Raw genomic sequence first — 14,816 nt, 5'->3', positions numbered from 1 at the left:
ACTAGATTGGGTCTGTGAGCGCAGGTTTTCGTATAGTTCCTTGTTACAGGCTCCATGGTGCACAACCTAATCTGGGAACCTCATTTTAACACCAAGACTCTGGGAAGTTGCCCACAGTCACCGTCCTCGGCTGTGTTTTGTAGTCGTTTTTTTTCCCCGCTTCACACCGAGTCAGGCTAGTTGTTCTCTCCTGCTTCCAGTCTGTATGCTAAGCTAGGCTAATCACATTTCTACTCCGGCAGAGCTACGCCTGTAAAATATGGTACAAATACTTGTTGAATAAGATATTCTGCTACTCATGAATGGCAGTCGTTGGCACCCGGAACTTTTACTAAACCGCTCAGTGAGTGTGTACATACATGTGTGTACATATGTATGCATTGTGTGTAACTAAGTGTGGTACTTGGTTTAGATGACAAGCAGTGTATATCACCAATTCATTCTCTTTAAGAAACTGGGTAATTTCTTATAGTATTCGGTGTGTTTATTTACTTGCATGTATTTTCTAATGTACGTATGCAAAGAAATCTGCTAAGTTTGCATAGTTTTGACCTTTGTGTGTCAGTAAATTAAGTAAACATTTTTTTAATGTGATGAATGACTCTTTCTTTATAATGAATAGTTCATTATTGTCTGTTTCATAAAGTTTGTTTTCTTCTTCTTCTTCTTCTTCTTCAGGAGTTCTTTGATCACGCAAAGAAGCTGTGGGACGACGAAGGAGTGAAGGCGTGCTTTGAGAGGTCCAATGAGTACCAGCTCATCGACTGTGCACAATAGTGAGTCCAAACATCTAAAGACCTTTCGTGGTGTGACTTTGAGCTTTGGATACTTGAGATTGTTTATGACGACATACATTATGTCATAAGTTATCTGTGCAGATAACTTGCAGGCCTTTTTTGTTTACAGCCTGTAAACTATTGTCACTTCCCTGTACGTCTTCTTTGTGTCGTGTTTGAGCTGAACGCTCTGCGCTGTGTGCTGGTGACATGTCGTATATGAACATGGCTGAGATATGTTTACTCTGGGCGTGGCGAGGCAAGCAGTAGTTGTATTCATCCTCAGGAAAAGTATACATATATCTCTTCATGTCGGTGTGTTCGACATCGCAGCGTGGCGATATGCAAAGCCAGGTCTGGCCTGTATTATTATTTAAATGCCTTCTTCACTAGAATTGTATGGATGCAACATGTGTCTGTAAAGACGTAATTAAAGTTTTCTCATTTTCGCGCTGGTGATGGTGACGACCTACCTGTGGAGTTGAGAGACTAAATTTCGCTGTCGCTAAAGGCTGGACAAAAGCTATGTGGGTCATGATTTGATTTTGGCTACAATCTGTATGGAGTTTTTCCGAATACAATTGTACTCCAGATACTGCAGTTAGGAAATACTGATAACTGCAGTGTGGCAAGGCGCAGCAACTGATGCCTCTTTGCACAGTGCCCCAGATTGTATGGAAGGCTCCTGCTTCACCTTGGGCCACCGTAGGGTGCTGGTCGTACACAGTGGAGGGCCCCTGACTGGCCTGTAGAAGGAAGTTTGGGTATGCAAAGTGACTCACTGATTACAGTGCTCTCCTTCTACTTCCTCTCTGACTCACCTCTGGATTCACATTTAAATCTGAGGACATGGTACACAGACCCACTGGAAGTTGTCCCCTCCTTTTATCTTTAGCGTTGGCTCCCTTTATCTCTCAGGGTTCTGTCAAATGCACCCTTAATAAGTGACTGGAGGTATTGTCTTGTTGTCAGCGACCTGTGAGCCTGCGTTACGTGGATGTAGTGCTGAGATGTTTTAAAGATGGCGTAGCACGTAGACAAACGGTCTCTGTACTCTGCTCCTGAATATCTTCCATTTCTTGAACATAAATTTGACTCCGGGTCAAGTCTTCCCCTGGTTGCCCTTGCCTGAAAGCAGCTTCCATAGAAAGGAGAGAGATAGTCAGGTGATGGTTGGAGGAGTCACATGAATCTGTAAGGTGGAGCTGTTACAGTCCAAGTGTTTGTCTTTGCTGCTATGAGTCAGTCTGTGTGCAGTACGACGGCACAATATGCAAAAAAGCATCTTGTGTTTATTTTAGTCCATGTTCCCGTAACGTGATGTAACATATCAACATTTAAAATCTTCTTTCTTAATGTCTCAATGTCTTTACAACTCTGTAAATGCAGTGGTCCTCTGAATGTCGAAATCAGAAAGAATATTCCATATTGTAATAACTGAAACCGCTGAGGCACAGAAAATACAGCTGTCCTGTGACACGAGTAAACATTAACAGAGCGGAATGAAGACCGTGAAACGCATACGGTATTTTTAAATAGTGGTTTATGTGACTTTTCTGCTGTTGAAGTGCATTTATTGGTTTTTGAACTTCTGTCTGTGTGTTGCAAGTAGCCAGCATTTTGTTCTTTCATGGAACTTATAATACATTTACTGTGACACTTAATTGTTTATTTTGATGTTCCCAACCTCCTTCTCTTAAATATCATCCGTTCTTTGATTACTTCTCTCTCCTGCCCTTCTCGCTGTCCTCCTGTCACCGCCTCTCTGGCTGTTACGCTGCTGCTCCTGATTGGTTAAGAGCCGGTGAGCAGTTGTATGTTTGGCCAATAAACCCCCATCAAGCATTTGTTTTACTGGTGTGATAAAGGAAATAAAACATTCTAATAAGTTACAGCTCCGTGTCGCTTAGTGTACAAATGCACAAAGTTTTGATGGGGTTAATAATTATGCGGTCCTAGCATGGTGGCTTCACATGTCTGTAGTTTAGCGTTCTTCCTTCCTGAATGGCAGTTCAGTTGAGTGACAGTTGTCGAAGTGCTTTTTTTCTTTTCTAAAGGACAGCGTATGTGTGATTTAGTGCAGTGAATTTACTAAAAATTCACCTTGAAATATAATGAATCAGTCCCGATTCCTACCATGCATTTTTTGGAGAAGGATAAAGCAGTGTTCACGTTTGAAAATTCATTTTGAAATCTCACTTTGAGCCAGTAGTAACATTACAATATGCCTCTATTGTCAGTGTCTCTGATTGATGTCTGGAATTTGTCAGACTGCGTGGCCTCTCACTTACTTCCTCTCTCAGTTTTAACCTCTGTATGAACTATGTGGACGGAGGGCATTCATAGATACTCTATGCTACATGGCAGCAGACCTGTCTGTGTGTAAAGGCCCTCACACACACACACACACACACACACACACACACACACACACACACACACACACACACACACACACACACACACGCACACACACACACACCTATTATTGTTGTTGTGACCACTGCACTACATTAACTACCCTAGAAGTAGTGAAACACTGGCAGACGGCTTCAGCAGCCAACTGGGTTGAAAGGAAGGGAGCAGAGGTCATAACTTTGGACTCGGGCTGTATTTAAACAAACGTATTGTTTTTTTAAGGGTCTATATGCTAGCTTGTCCCTTCTTCTCATTGCTAGCTACGTTTGAGCTTAGCACCCACCCAACCCGCTCTGAAAATCTCCTCGTCAGTCCAGGAAGCTTTCATTTTGTCTTCTACTGTTCTACTGTTGTTCCACCTGCTCTCGTATTACATTTCTTGTTAACTTCCACAGTAGTTATGTCTTGGATCACGATCGTGATAAGAGTGCTTTCGATCACTCGGTGTATATTAAAGAGGAAGTTGGCCGTTTGTGGGAGAAACAGATTTGCAGGCTGCAACTTTACACGTTAACAGTCGAATATTGTTGTAAAACCACCAAAATAAGATCGCAGCAGAAGAAACAATTGGTCAGATATAGCTATATGTGGTGCTTAGATTTTAAAAAGGCAGATTATATACCTCTGCCATCTCATCTGTGTTGTCCTTCACAGACCTTGCTACACTGGCAGATATTTTTCCAGCAGGCCTATCTGCGGACGGCCCATTGGACAGAGGCACAGGAAATAAGTATGGGCCGATGGCGAGCGCTTGTTATGCCAAAGAGCATGTCCATATCGATGCTTGTGGAATCCTGTCACCCATTGATCCGCCCTCTGCATTGCACATTTATACGTTTTAAGAGCACAGATATGTGTCTGCCAGTTGATTGATTATGAGCTATTTTCAGCTGCGGCGGGCTGGTTCCATTGCAATGCCTTGGATGTGACAGCAAAATCAAACACTTTTTCACACGCAAATCTGAACTCCAAGGCCTCCTGCTCCCCCCCCCCCCCCCCCCCCTCTCCATGTTTGTTGCAATCCTTTTGCAAATATGACACAATTCGTGACATAATTGATACACAAAGGTATTTATTGCTGTGGTGGATGTTTGTTATCCAGTGTTAGATGCTGTCTGGGCTGTTGTGGAGCTCACCCTGTGTTTGTGTGCCCAGTGGCTGTGAAGCCAGAGGAGAGCTACCCTGGACGGAGCTGGAGTCTGAGAGTGTGACTGAAGAAATGAGGCTATGAAACAGCTGAGCGACACAGCAGGGATTTATTCCTGCAGTGAGAATGAGGCCTGGGACAGAGATGGTGCTGATGCTGGGTTAGGTACAGCAGCGTGATGGCTTTCCACGCTGCCGAGTGGATTTTTAATTCATATTTCTTTTGTGATCTAAAAGGATGTGCCGCCAAAATGTATCGAGTGGCCGACCATAGCCTCCCTTTGATAATTCTGAGTTGAAAGACCACTAGGTATAAGAGAGTACAGTGCATTGTGGTCATTGTAGTTCACCGGTATGCTTTCAGTGTTTTGCTGTATGAAATAAGTGATGCAGAGAAGAAAAGTTTAATGAGTTTAATGAGAATAGCTATTGATCACCGTGGATACGCTGCTATATAGCCGAATAACATTAGAGCTGAAACAATTATTCAACTAATTAGTCGATCGACAAAAAAATAATCTGCAACTACTTACTACTGCTTCTCATTGTAAGTCTTTAAGATTTGATCCGTGTCAATGTCCTATGTGATGGTACATGGAAATTCTTTCGGTTTTGGACTGCTGGTCGGACAAAACAAACTATTTGAAGATGTCATCTTGGGCTTTAGTATTTACTATTTGCTGGTATTTAATTGACGAGACGATTCATCAATCATCGAAATAAGTGGCAGATTAACTGATTATAGAAATAAGTAGTGGTTGCAGCCCTACTGTAAAACACATACTTTTACATGTCCAAATTATCATCCTTCTGCAGTCATTAATCCCCACGATCCCATCTGGAGTTTGTGGTTATCACACCAGTAAATGCACACATGGGTTGAAAACATACAGGAAAGAGAGACTTGGCCCTGACTCGCCTTCATACTGAGACAGATATCAGATTGTTCTCGCTTCAGCCATTGATCCTATCGAGGATTAAATAGAATGGGGGGGCCTTTTCAGGGTGGGTCATCATCACACACTTTGAAAAGATTTTAATCATAAATTATGCTAAAAATTTTAATTAAACAAACAGTAGAGCTGCATCTAATGCCTATTATCATTATCGATGAATCTGTTGGATTTATCTTTTAGTCTATAAACTCTTTCTCAAGGCCACATCTTTAAATGTCTTCTTTTTGCCTGACCAACAGGACAAAACCTAAAGGTATTATTTTTATAGTAATAAACAGAATATTATCATCTCTTCATAGTGCAGAAGCTGGAATTGAGTTCAGAACCAGTGCTTGGAGTTAATGCTTAAAAAAGGACTGAAACAATTAATTAATTATCAAAACATTATTACTTTTCTGTTAATTGAGTAATCGATTAATCAACTGATTGTTGCAGCTCTGTAATACAGAAGGTCCATTACCTGAAAAATAATAGTCTTGCACAATGTTTTTATTAAATAAATGAAACAAGTATTTCCAAAACCTTCCAAATCCTTCATCTGCTGCTCTTAATGTTAAAAAAAAAATTGTAAATAGGAACTCATGCATCTGATGCATCACATGTGTTAAACTAGGCAAGGATCATCATGAGTCCGGGTGTTATGTGGTGCAGTTGGTCCAGGATGGAGAAGTATAGCTGAGACTTGCACAGGTCTCCAGGGGTCCCGGAGATGGGACTGTGGATATCCAAGGCTGGGTCTGGTTCTTGGCTGCCGTTGGAGTTGGCGTTGGGGTGTAGTGCTGGTCACGGGACTCTGTCACCAGCCGGGGGGCCACTGACACAGTCATCTGGGGCAGCAAAGTGCTAAGAATGGCCGGCATTGTCAGCCAGCTCCGGCCCCTGAAGGGCCTACAGAAACAGAGGGGCTACGCTTTGCAAACAGTGGATCTCCTCAATAAGGAGCCTCTTCTGTTCACAGAAAAGCCCGAGAGAGAGATATTTATACACAGGCTGCATGTCACTGCTGCCTTTTCCTGTCACCAATAAGTTGCTTAATTTCTTCATGTTTTAGCTGCTTTGATGTTTCACAGAATAATACCAGCAGATGAGGTTATAGTGACCGGGTTTGGGCTCTTCTAACATGTAGGATTTTTATGTAATTACTTGTTTCAGATTGGTGATCAGGTTATATTGAACAGATTTGATATTGCGTTAAACTTCATGCACTGTATTGTTTAATGCTTGCATGGTTTAAGGATGAAATCTGAAGTCACAGTTTGAATTTTTGCATCTAAAAAAAGTTGAGGTGGAGAGTGTAAACTAAACCGAGAGACAGTGGTGGTCTGGAGCAGAGGAAGCCATGTGAGAGATATGAGCTCAACAGAAGCTCAAAGAACAAAAACACAAAAACAATTCAATTGAATTTGTAGTTTTGGATTAAATATCAACAGTTTTGGTACTAAAACAAACATGGATGATGTCACAGCTCAGAGAACTTGCTCCAAAAAGTCAGACAGAGCTACAAAGATCAAAATGTGAATGCAGCCTAAATTGTTTCAGTTCAGTTTAGTTCTTTTTTCTAGTAAATTGTTTTTATTTTTTGTTGCCTGTTAACAAGTTTACTACAGCACATTATTATAACTACACCAATCATGCAAAACATGTTGATAAAACGGCTTAATCCAGAATAACAAAAACCTTTGTGTCGCTTGCTAAAATCAGATGACACTGCTGTCAGCTGACTGAGGAATAATCAAAGAGGGCACTATGGAAGTGTGTGTTTGAATATATCTGTGAGTGTGTTTGTGTGCATGACTTCTGAGGAAAAGGGAGGAGCGGTTTAGAGCTGAACTGTAGAATCCAATCTACTGGAAGCTCAGTGGGACTCCATCTACACAAACCACCGTCCTTAAGGTTGTTAGAGCCCCCTGTGGGACTGACTCTCTCTCTCTCTCTGTCTCTCTCTCTTTCTCGTTCTGTCCGTCTGTCTCTCTTTCTCTCTCTCTCTCCCACTTTCCCGCTCTCTCTCTATGTCTCCCACTTTCCCTCTTGCTCTCTCAGTCCATCTATTCAGTCCTCTCTTGAGGCCAGAAAAGCAACAGCAGAGAGGATGTTGCAGAACACATGTTGTTTTCTATATGAAGCTTTCCCTTAAAATGTGTGTGTAAATCCAACATTTAACATATTCAAGTGTATCAGTAGGGCCTGAGATTTAGTGTAACTTTAATTGTTAATGGCTCTTTTTGTCTGTAAGGTTAGTGTTTTAAAGTGCCCCGGATGTCGTTTGAAGTTGTAGATGTTTTATTTTTATTTTAGAAGGCTTTCAGCCTGCCTGGGCATTTTGAAATAGTTGAGCTAAAGCTGCCCAGCATAGCATGCTACATGTCACAAGATTAGCTCCACGGCCACGGTGTGTTTTTATGTAGTTTCAGAGAACAGAGGCTCTGACAGCCTGTATTTAGCTTAGAAATGAGTTGGATCACATTTGAAAGCAGGCACTGCTTCATTCAAAATACAATAAACCATTTGAATCGTATATATTTGAAATCTAAATCGATACATGAAAAACTCCAATGAGTCAACACAATTGCCTTTTTTTCCTGTTGAGTATCTCACTTTACATTTCAACTTAGCAGAATTGTGTCATGTTTAGATTGTTTGTAGGCTCTTGTTAATTGCTAGTTTTGTCTCTCTGAATGTTTAATATGAACAGCGCCGCAGAGAGAAATGGGAATTTATGTTCCACTTAAAGAAGGGGAATTGTGTCTATAAATAGAATTTTATTTTTGGGTTAAAATGTGCGTCCATTTTAAAGGACAGACAGAGACACAGCGCGAGGCTGGTGAATGGCGGATATCTGCGAGTCTGTTGCTGTGTGCCGACTACACACACGCACACACACGTACAGTACACACACACAAACACATACCTTTCTCTCTCTTACACACACACACACACACCCTGCTGTTGACCAGGAGTGTAAAGGCACAGACTGCTGGAGGACAGCAGTGGCGCTGCAGGTTCCCTGCTCAGAGATTGTGGAATGGTCGTCCATAGACCCCCCCTTCTCTTCCTCCTCTCTCTCTCTCTCTCTCTCTCTCTCTCTCTCTCTCCACTGAGGCTCCCCCCCCTCTGTCGCTCCCTCCCCTCCCCTTCCACCCCCCTTAGAGCTTATGTAAACTAGCTGTGGAGCCAGGGCAAGCTGAGGCTATTTTTAGCAGCAGCACTGCAGAGCAGAAACTGGCGGAGGGTCACGTGTGCGCAGCTGAATCAAAGGGAGTATCCCGGCAATGCGCTGTAAACAAAGGGAAGGTCAGTAGCAGAAGGTGAGACACAAAACGCCTCTGTGTTGGTTTTGTGTGTGTGTGTGAGCGACTACGCACCGCCTGGCCATACCTGTTCTCCGCCTAATGCCCTGACATAAAACAAATCATTGCCATTGTATGAATGCACCCATATGCTTTCCTGCTTGCTCTGTCTCCCCCCCCCCCCCCCCCCCACTCCACACACACACACACACACACACACACACAGCTCAACCATTTCTGCCACTGCTAGAGACCGAGTGGAGTGGGGGGGCTGAATTGATCAAAGCAGGGTTTGACACGCAAGGAGACATTTTGCTGTCTAATCATGACAGGGGCTCCCAGCTCCACACTCTCTCCCTGTTGCTGCCGAGTCGGCCTATCACAGTGAGCAGCAGCAGCAGCATACTTGGAGCCGTGCAAAATCCACCAAAAAACACATGACAATGTGTGTTTAGCATCGACATTAGCATATTTTTGTATCACATGGGGGAGCTTTTCAAACCCTCAGCGCCCACTTGGCCTGGTTGTGTGCTGTAGCTAAGGTTGTGTAGCCTGCAGGCCTGGCTAGCAGTGAGGCTAGCAGCTAGCCGTGTAGAGCCACACCCAGGCAAAAGGTCTCCCTCCACCTTGGCCGCTAGTCAAACAAGCTTCAACTTTCACCTCCGGTGGAATGTGGTCAAAGGGGGGCACAGAGCTATTTATAGAAACCTTTTATATTTTTCTGTCACGGCGGTTTGTTTGCCAAGACGGCTCTAGCTGTTGGCTGTGTCATCGGGCCGGGCTGAAGGTGGTAGCTTGGAGGCTAACTTAAGTAAACATTTGGCTCTAGAACATGCCATGGTTGGGCAGTTTGGTTGGATGATTTATTGTTGTGGGCATTCTTAACCTGAGATTCTGCAGCTTTTCTGTACTGACCAGATAGATAAGGAGCCCATCTTAATGTGTCCTGACAAAACAATACGTTATGTCAGGAGAACGTCCGGTTCCTCTTGCGGTTGTGGTTCTTCAGAGTGATACTGTACTCTGGAACAATATTTATTTAGAAATGTAACTCCAGTCCCCACCTATTGTGTTTTTTCAGCTGCTACAGGTTAAACAAAGGTGTAATGTACTTACATGTTCCTTTGTGGTACTTGCTAATTTGTCTTGCTATGTCTGCTGGAGCTAAAACAAACAGATTAGTCCATCAACAGAAAATGAAACTATTTCGGTAACCAACAAATCATTTTATTTATTTTAGTTATTTCTCAAGCAAAAATGTCCCGTTGGCTAGATTTCTATAATTTAATGTATTTGTCACTATGTCCTAAACACTTTATAGACCTCTTAAGTAAGAAATTCACAGATTGATCAATTATGGAAACCGTGTGCTTTTTGATTTTCTTTTTATATACTGACTTTACTGAAAACTATCAATTGTTGACATTGAAACATATAAACCGGCAGCACATATATACATATGTGTTGTCACAGGGTGTATTCAAACACACACATCTCTCGTGTTTTTGACTTGAAAGATGCTAATTGTGCATTCAGCGGAAAGCACAATTAGAAACCCACACTACCTGTATCTCGAGACAAAGTTTGGTGTGCCACTTCTAGAGCATTATATTCAGCAAGTAGAGATGACTTGATTTTGAGTTGAAGGGAACATCACTCGCAACTAAATTGTTTGACATTATCTTTTGCACATTTTAGAGTTGTGGAGTGAAAGGATAGAAAGTGGATTTTATTTAGTTAAATAGGGATACATTTGACTAAATAGCAAGTTGACCAAGATTACCCGTGTTGGGTTGTCTGACACTACTTTTCTCACCTGTTCGTTGGTGAAGTAATGACTCTGTACAAGTATCTCATTAATCACCAACATGTGGGGTGGATGTGTTGCTTTCCATAAAGAATCCAGCGGGCTTTACCGTAACCGGGCCCGTGTCATGGGACTCTCATCGACTGCTCCGTGACTTGTAACATCCTTATCAATCCCCACGGTTCAGCTCTCAACTCATTTAACCCCGCTCGTCTAATTTATCACCACTGACGCCGCGTCATGCCACCATGTTGCCGCAGACTTTGTCTCTTTACGTAGTACAGAAGACCAGACGTTACATTCCTCCCCCTGACTGAAAATGTGACTTATTTTTGGTTGTGTGCTTGAGACGGTGGCACTCTAAAATAATCTGTCTTCATAAGCCTACATTTGCTGTGCCCTCCCACCAAAGACACACACGCATACCATGTAGAAAGCTAGCACAGAGGACGGTTCTGCTTTGTGTTGATGTATGGGAGAGTCTGGGAATGGAAGGATACAAGTACGGCCTGGCTTAGGAAGAGAGACAGGGGGAGAGAGAGAGAGGGAGAGGGAGAGAGAGGAGCGGTATGGACCGACTGGGGTTGCCATGGGAACCCAGCTGCTAAAAGCAGGCAGGGTCAGTGTGGAAGAGAGGCGGTGTGCAGCAGGATGCCACCCGGAGGCCAGTCTGTGAACTACACAAACAGCACACAGGCCTTGACAACTCGACTTCTGGCTCAGAATGTGCATGTTTAAAACCTCAGAATAAGATTTGAAAAATAGATTAAACATTTTTTTAATGGAGGCATTAATTCCTTGTGTGTGGATTTGGTTAGTTTCTAATCGCCAGTCAGCACGGCTCGGTTCAGGCTTATGCAATCTGCACCGATCCCTGTCTGATATTAATGGTTATTGACTTTTGATTAGGGGAAAAGAGGAAAAGCTCATTTTCACTGGGTCACCGGTTGAGTTCCAAGCGGAACAACTAATTTGACATGGAGGCCGCGGTTGTTTACAGGCGAGAGAATTGAAACCTACTCGATATTCGCTGATTAGTCTATTTTTATTTTGTTTTCTATTTTTGGCACAGACTAATTCAGTAGCTGACAGATAGCGTATCGATGTTGGGCCTGAACATTATTTTGAGAAACCCATCAGTCAATTTCCCTGTGAGAACTGCAGCTGGGAGCTCCACTCGGGACACAGTTCAGACCGGACCTCCCCCCCCCCCCCCCCGTGTTCCCACTGAGGCCGAGTCTATTTGAAGCAGGGAGTAATGTAATGGTCCACGTGGACGTTGAGCAGAGACAAAAGGGCATTACAATGTATTTCTCATTTTTATACAACACCTTTCAAAACCATGACTTGATGCGGCCCTGGAAGGCGAATCGGGCGGCCTTGAGATAAAGCAGGCGCTTTTTGTTTACACAAGATTTGGTTTGACTTTCAGGAGTGTCTCCGTTCCTGCTCCTATATTTAGGAAGTACCCACTGAGCCGTTGATGGATTTGTCTAGTTTCAGATCCATCTCCCAAACTGCACAGTGTTCCTGTTTGGATGGATGAGTTGAACCCGGGGATCAGATCTTTCCACCAGGTGACCAGGATCCTGCACAGCTCCACCTTCACGTTGTCCTGCTGCACTTGTGTGTGTGCGTGTATGCACGTGTGTGTGTGCGTGTATGCGTGTGTGTGTGTGTGTGTGTGTGTGTGTGTGAGCTCTGTAGCAGCTCAATACTTCTGACAGCCTGTGGTGTGTAGTGTAGCCCAGGTTTGTTAGGCTACTGGGTGTGTTTTGTGAGACGAGACAGATGAAGCATGAAGGAAAAGTGTATTCATATTAGATTACAGTTCGAAATCATTTTAGGAATGATCAAAGCATTGCTTACATTTAAATTTTTTTTAATTGATTCATTGATTGACAGACAATCAATCAGCAACTATTTTGGTAATTCAGTCATTTTTTTAAAGCGTTGTGGTGTGATGTGATGACTTTCTACTTATCTCTGTTATATATCATTTTAAACCGAACATCTTTGTGTTTTGGACTGTGGTCGGAATTTTTTTAGACATTTTACAGACGAAGTGTTAAAAATGAATCGCCCATTTATGGATATTGAAAGTAATTGTTGGTTAAAGCCGTAGATCAGTTGATGATTGAAATGTTGTTCCTGTTCCTTTTTAAATCTGTTTATTTAGTGTCCTGTTTAATAATGAGCAGTCATTGTTGTTCCTGTCATGGTTCTGCTTTTGCACTTCCCGGAGGTAATTTGCTTGTCAAACAGTATGGTCGCTACAGTGATGCCGTTTAGCGTAAAGTTACCGTCAGGAACTTTAACTTCCTTAAGGTGGTGCTCTTCTGTATTTTCATTCAGCGATGTTTGAAATCGCTGCTCATACTCCGGTTGCTTTCCTATTTATTCTAAATGAATGTCATGGATTAAAAAATACAAAATGAGCTGTAGTGAAAGATATGTTTGGGCATTGACAAAAACATTTGAATAGTCCGTGGTGGGGCTGCTGCCATGTCCAGCAGTGAGTTTTAAAGCACTGTCACCAGTCAGATGGAGACCAAAGTGAAAGTCCATTATGCTGGCCTGAGCGCTGGCCTGAGCCGCTCAAAATATGGAAACTATTGATCGGATCCTCTGCACTGCTAATTAAAGATGGTCCACTATTTGTAAAAAGTCAACCCAATTATCAAATGAGCACATGAGGCTGGGAGCTGTTGGTTGGTGTGAAGGTTGCCGGTCTGTTGGAGGGGACTTTTTCCAGTCTTTATTTCGGCATTGTTGTAAATTTTCACCCTCATTTTATCCACAACTGGCCCTAGTGTTGTGTTGTCTTGATGCATTCAGATTGTTTACAATATTTGGATGAAGTTGTTGCTGATTAGTTCACTTCTCTTCCAGTTGGCTACTTTATTCTAGTTGTAGCTTTATTTGTATTTCGGCCTGTTTGTTTATTTGTTTGTTTTGGCTCTATGAAAGCGACCTAATGGTGCGAGAGCTTGTATCAGTGTTGTGGTTCAGGGAGAAGCCCCCCGTGGAGCTGGGTGACCCATGTCCCTGTGTGAAGCGTTTTTAATGCCCCCCCCCGCTGCTGTACCACCACCACCACCACCATTTTCCCTCTGCCCCCTTTTTCTGCTCAATGGGCAGCAACATGTGACCCCCGGACCACGTGGGGGCCGAGGCCTGAGGCCCCCGGAGGTGTGTATATTCATGCCTTTGTCTGTGTTTTATGGAAAGATGAGTCCAATGCCACAGAAAGACCAGGCCAAGTCAAGTGATACTGTCCTCAGCAAAGACTATACATAGCAACACAGACTGGCCTGCAGGACAAGTACAGTCTATTTTGGCTAAATACAGAGACAACCCCGCTGCACAGACAGAGAGACTTTAATAGTCCAGACAGTAGTTTCCCTTTTTTATTCAACCTGCCAATTAAGTACAAACTGGCGTGGACAAGTAAAAGATAAACGTGAAGTCACAGCTGGATTAATGTGGTTCGATAGTTTGGAACAGACGTTGAAGTGGAAAAAGCAAAGCGACAAATTCATAACAAATAATAAACCATAATAAATGTATTGTGCACAGACAAACTGGTGGCCTGTTCTCCCTCAAATCCACAAATTTGACTAAATGACCACATCACATAACGATCCTTGATGCCAGCAGAGAGCCGTTCTGGGAGGAAATTGAAGAAACCAAACCAAACCGCAGATTTCACTGGACCTGAAACCCAGCTCGTCTATTTGTAGCGCTCGACCAGAACATCCGTAGCCTCTGAAAACGGCACCCAAACCTTTTGATAAGGCTTTATCTGGACCACCACTCGGTAATCAGAGTTATCTTTGCTCTTGTTTTTTTTTTCCTGAATTCAGGACCCTCGTTTTTTTTGTTTTTCTTCCTGGGACTATATTTGGCTCTCCAGTGCTCTACCAATAGTACTTCTGTCACATGGCAGTCACAAAACGCTCAGTAATTATAACCTAGCTAGGTTTCTGCAAGGAAGGCTGACTAAAAATACTCCCACATTGTTGCAGCAATGGGGCGAAAGCGGGACGTTTTTGGAGGTTTTGTTGATGTTTTTGCGTGTGAGTCGGTGTCTGCTCAGGGGAGACGAGTGTTTGTGATACTCAACTCTATATTGTGTCTTTTCAAATGCGGTGCAGTTTTAATGGGTTTGCTGGATGTGTTCGCCTTGGTTCCAGGGAAGCACAAATTGAAATGTAGATATAATTAATTGTGCGATTTGCTAAATGTGGTTCTTGAACGATGCCGACGTACATCTCTGCATGTTGCCGAGTGTGACTCCACATTTGTGTTACTATTTCAACATGATGTGTGTAGTTTTCTTTCTTGGTCCTAGTTCCAGCTTCTCGGTTGTGAGAATTTGCTTCTCTGTGTTTTATGTGATGATAAACTGAATATCTGTAGGTTT

General features: G+C 43.0%; 1 protein-coding gene across 2 annotated transcripts in view; it reads left to right on the top strand.

Annotated features, from left to right (window-relative positions):
• The window catches only part of LOC142956044 (guanine nucleotide-binding protein G(olf) subunit alpha), a 43,625-nt gene that overhangs the window by 17,147 nt on the left and 11,662 nt on the right, over window positions 1-14,816 (top strand). For both annotated transcript variants that reach the window (XM_076097341.1, XM_076097342.1), the window contains exon 5: window positions 679-776. In XM_076097341.1, the coding sequence (XP_075953456.1) occupies window positions 679-776 (98 nt within the window). The remainder of the gene's footprint in view (window positions 1-678; window positions 777-14,816) is intronic.

Source organism: Anarhichas minor, unplaced genomic scaffold (genome assembly GCF_050575085.1).
Source record: "Anarhichas minor isolate MPS153535 unplaced genomic scaffold, ASM5057508v1 ptg000024l, whole genome shotgun sequence".
NCBI lineage: Eukaryota > Metazoa > Chordata > Actinopteri > Perciformes > Anarhichadidae > Anarhichas > Anarhichas minor.
Note: the sequence above shows the minus strand (reverse complement) of the source record. Positions and strands in the feature narration are given on the sequence as shown.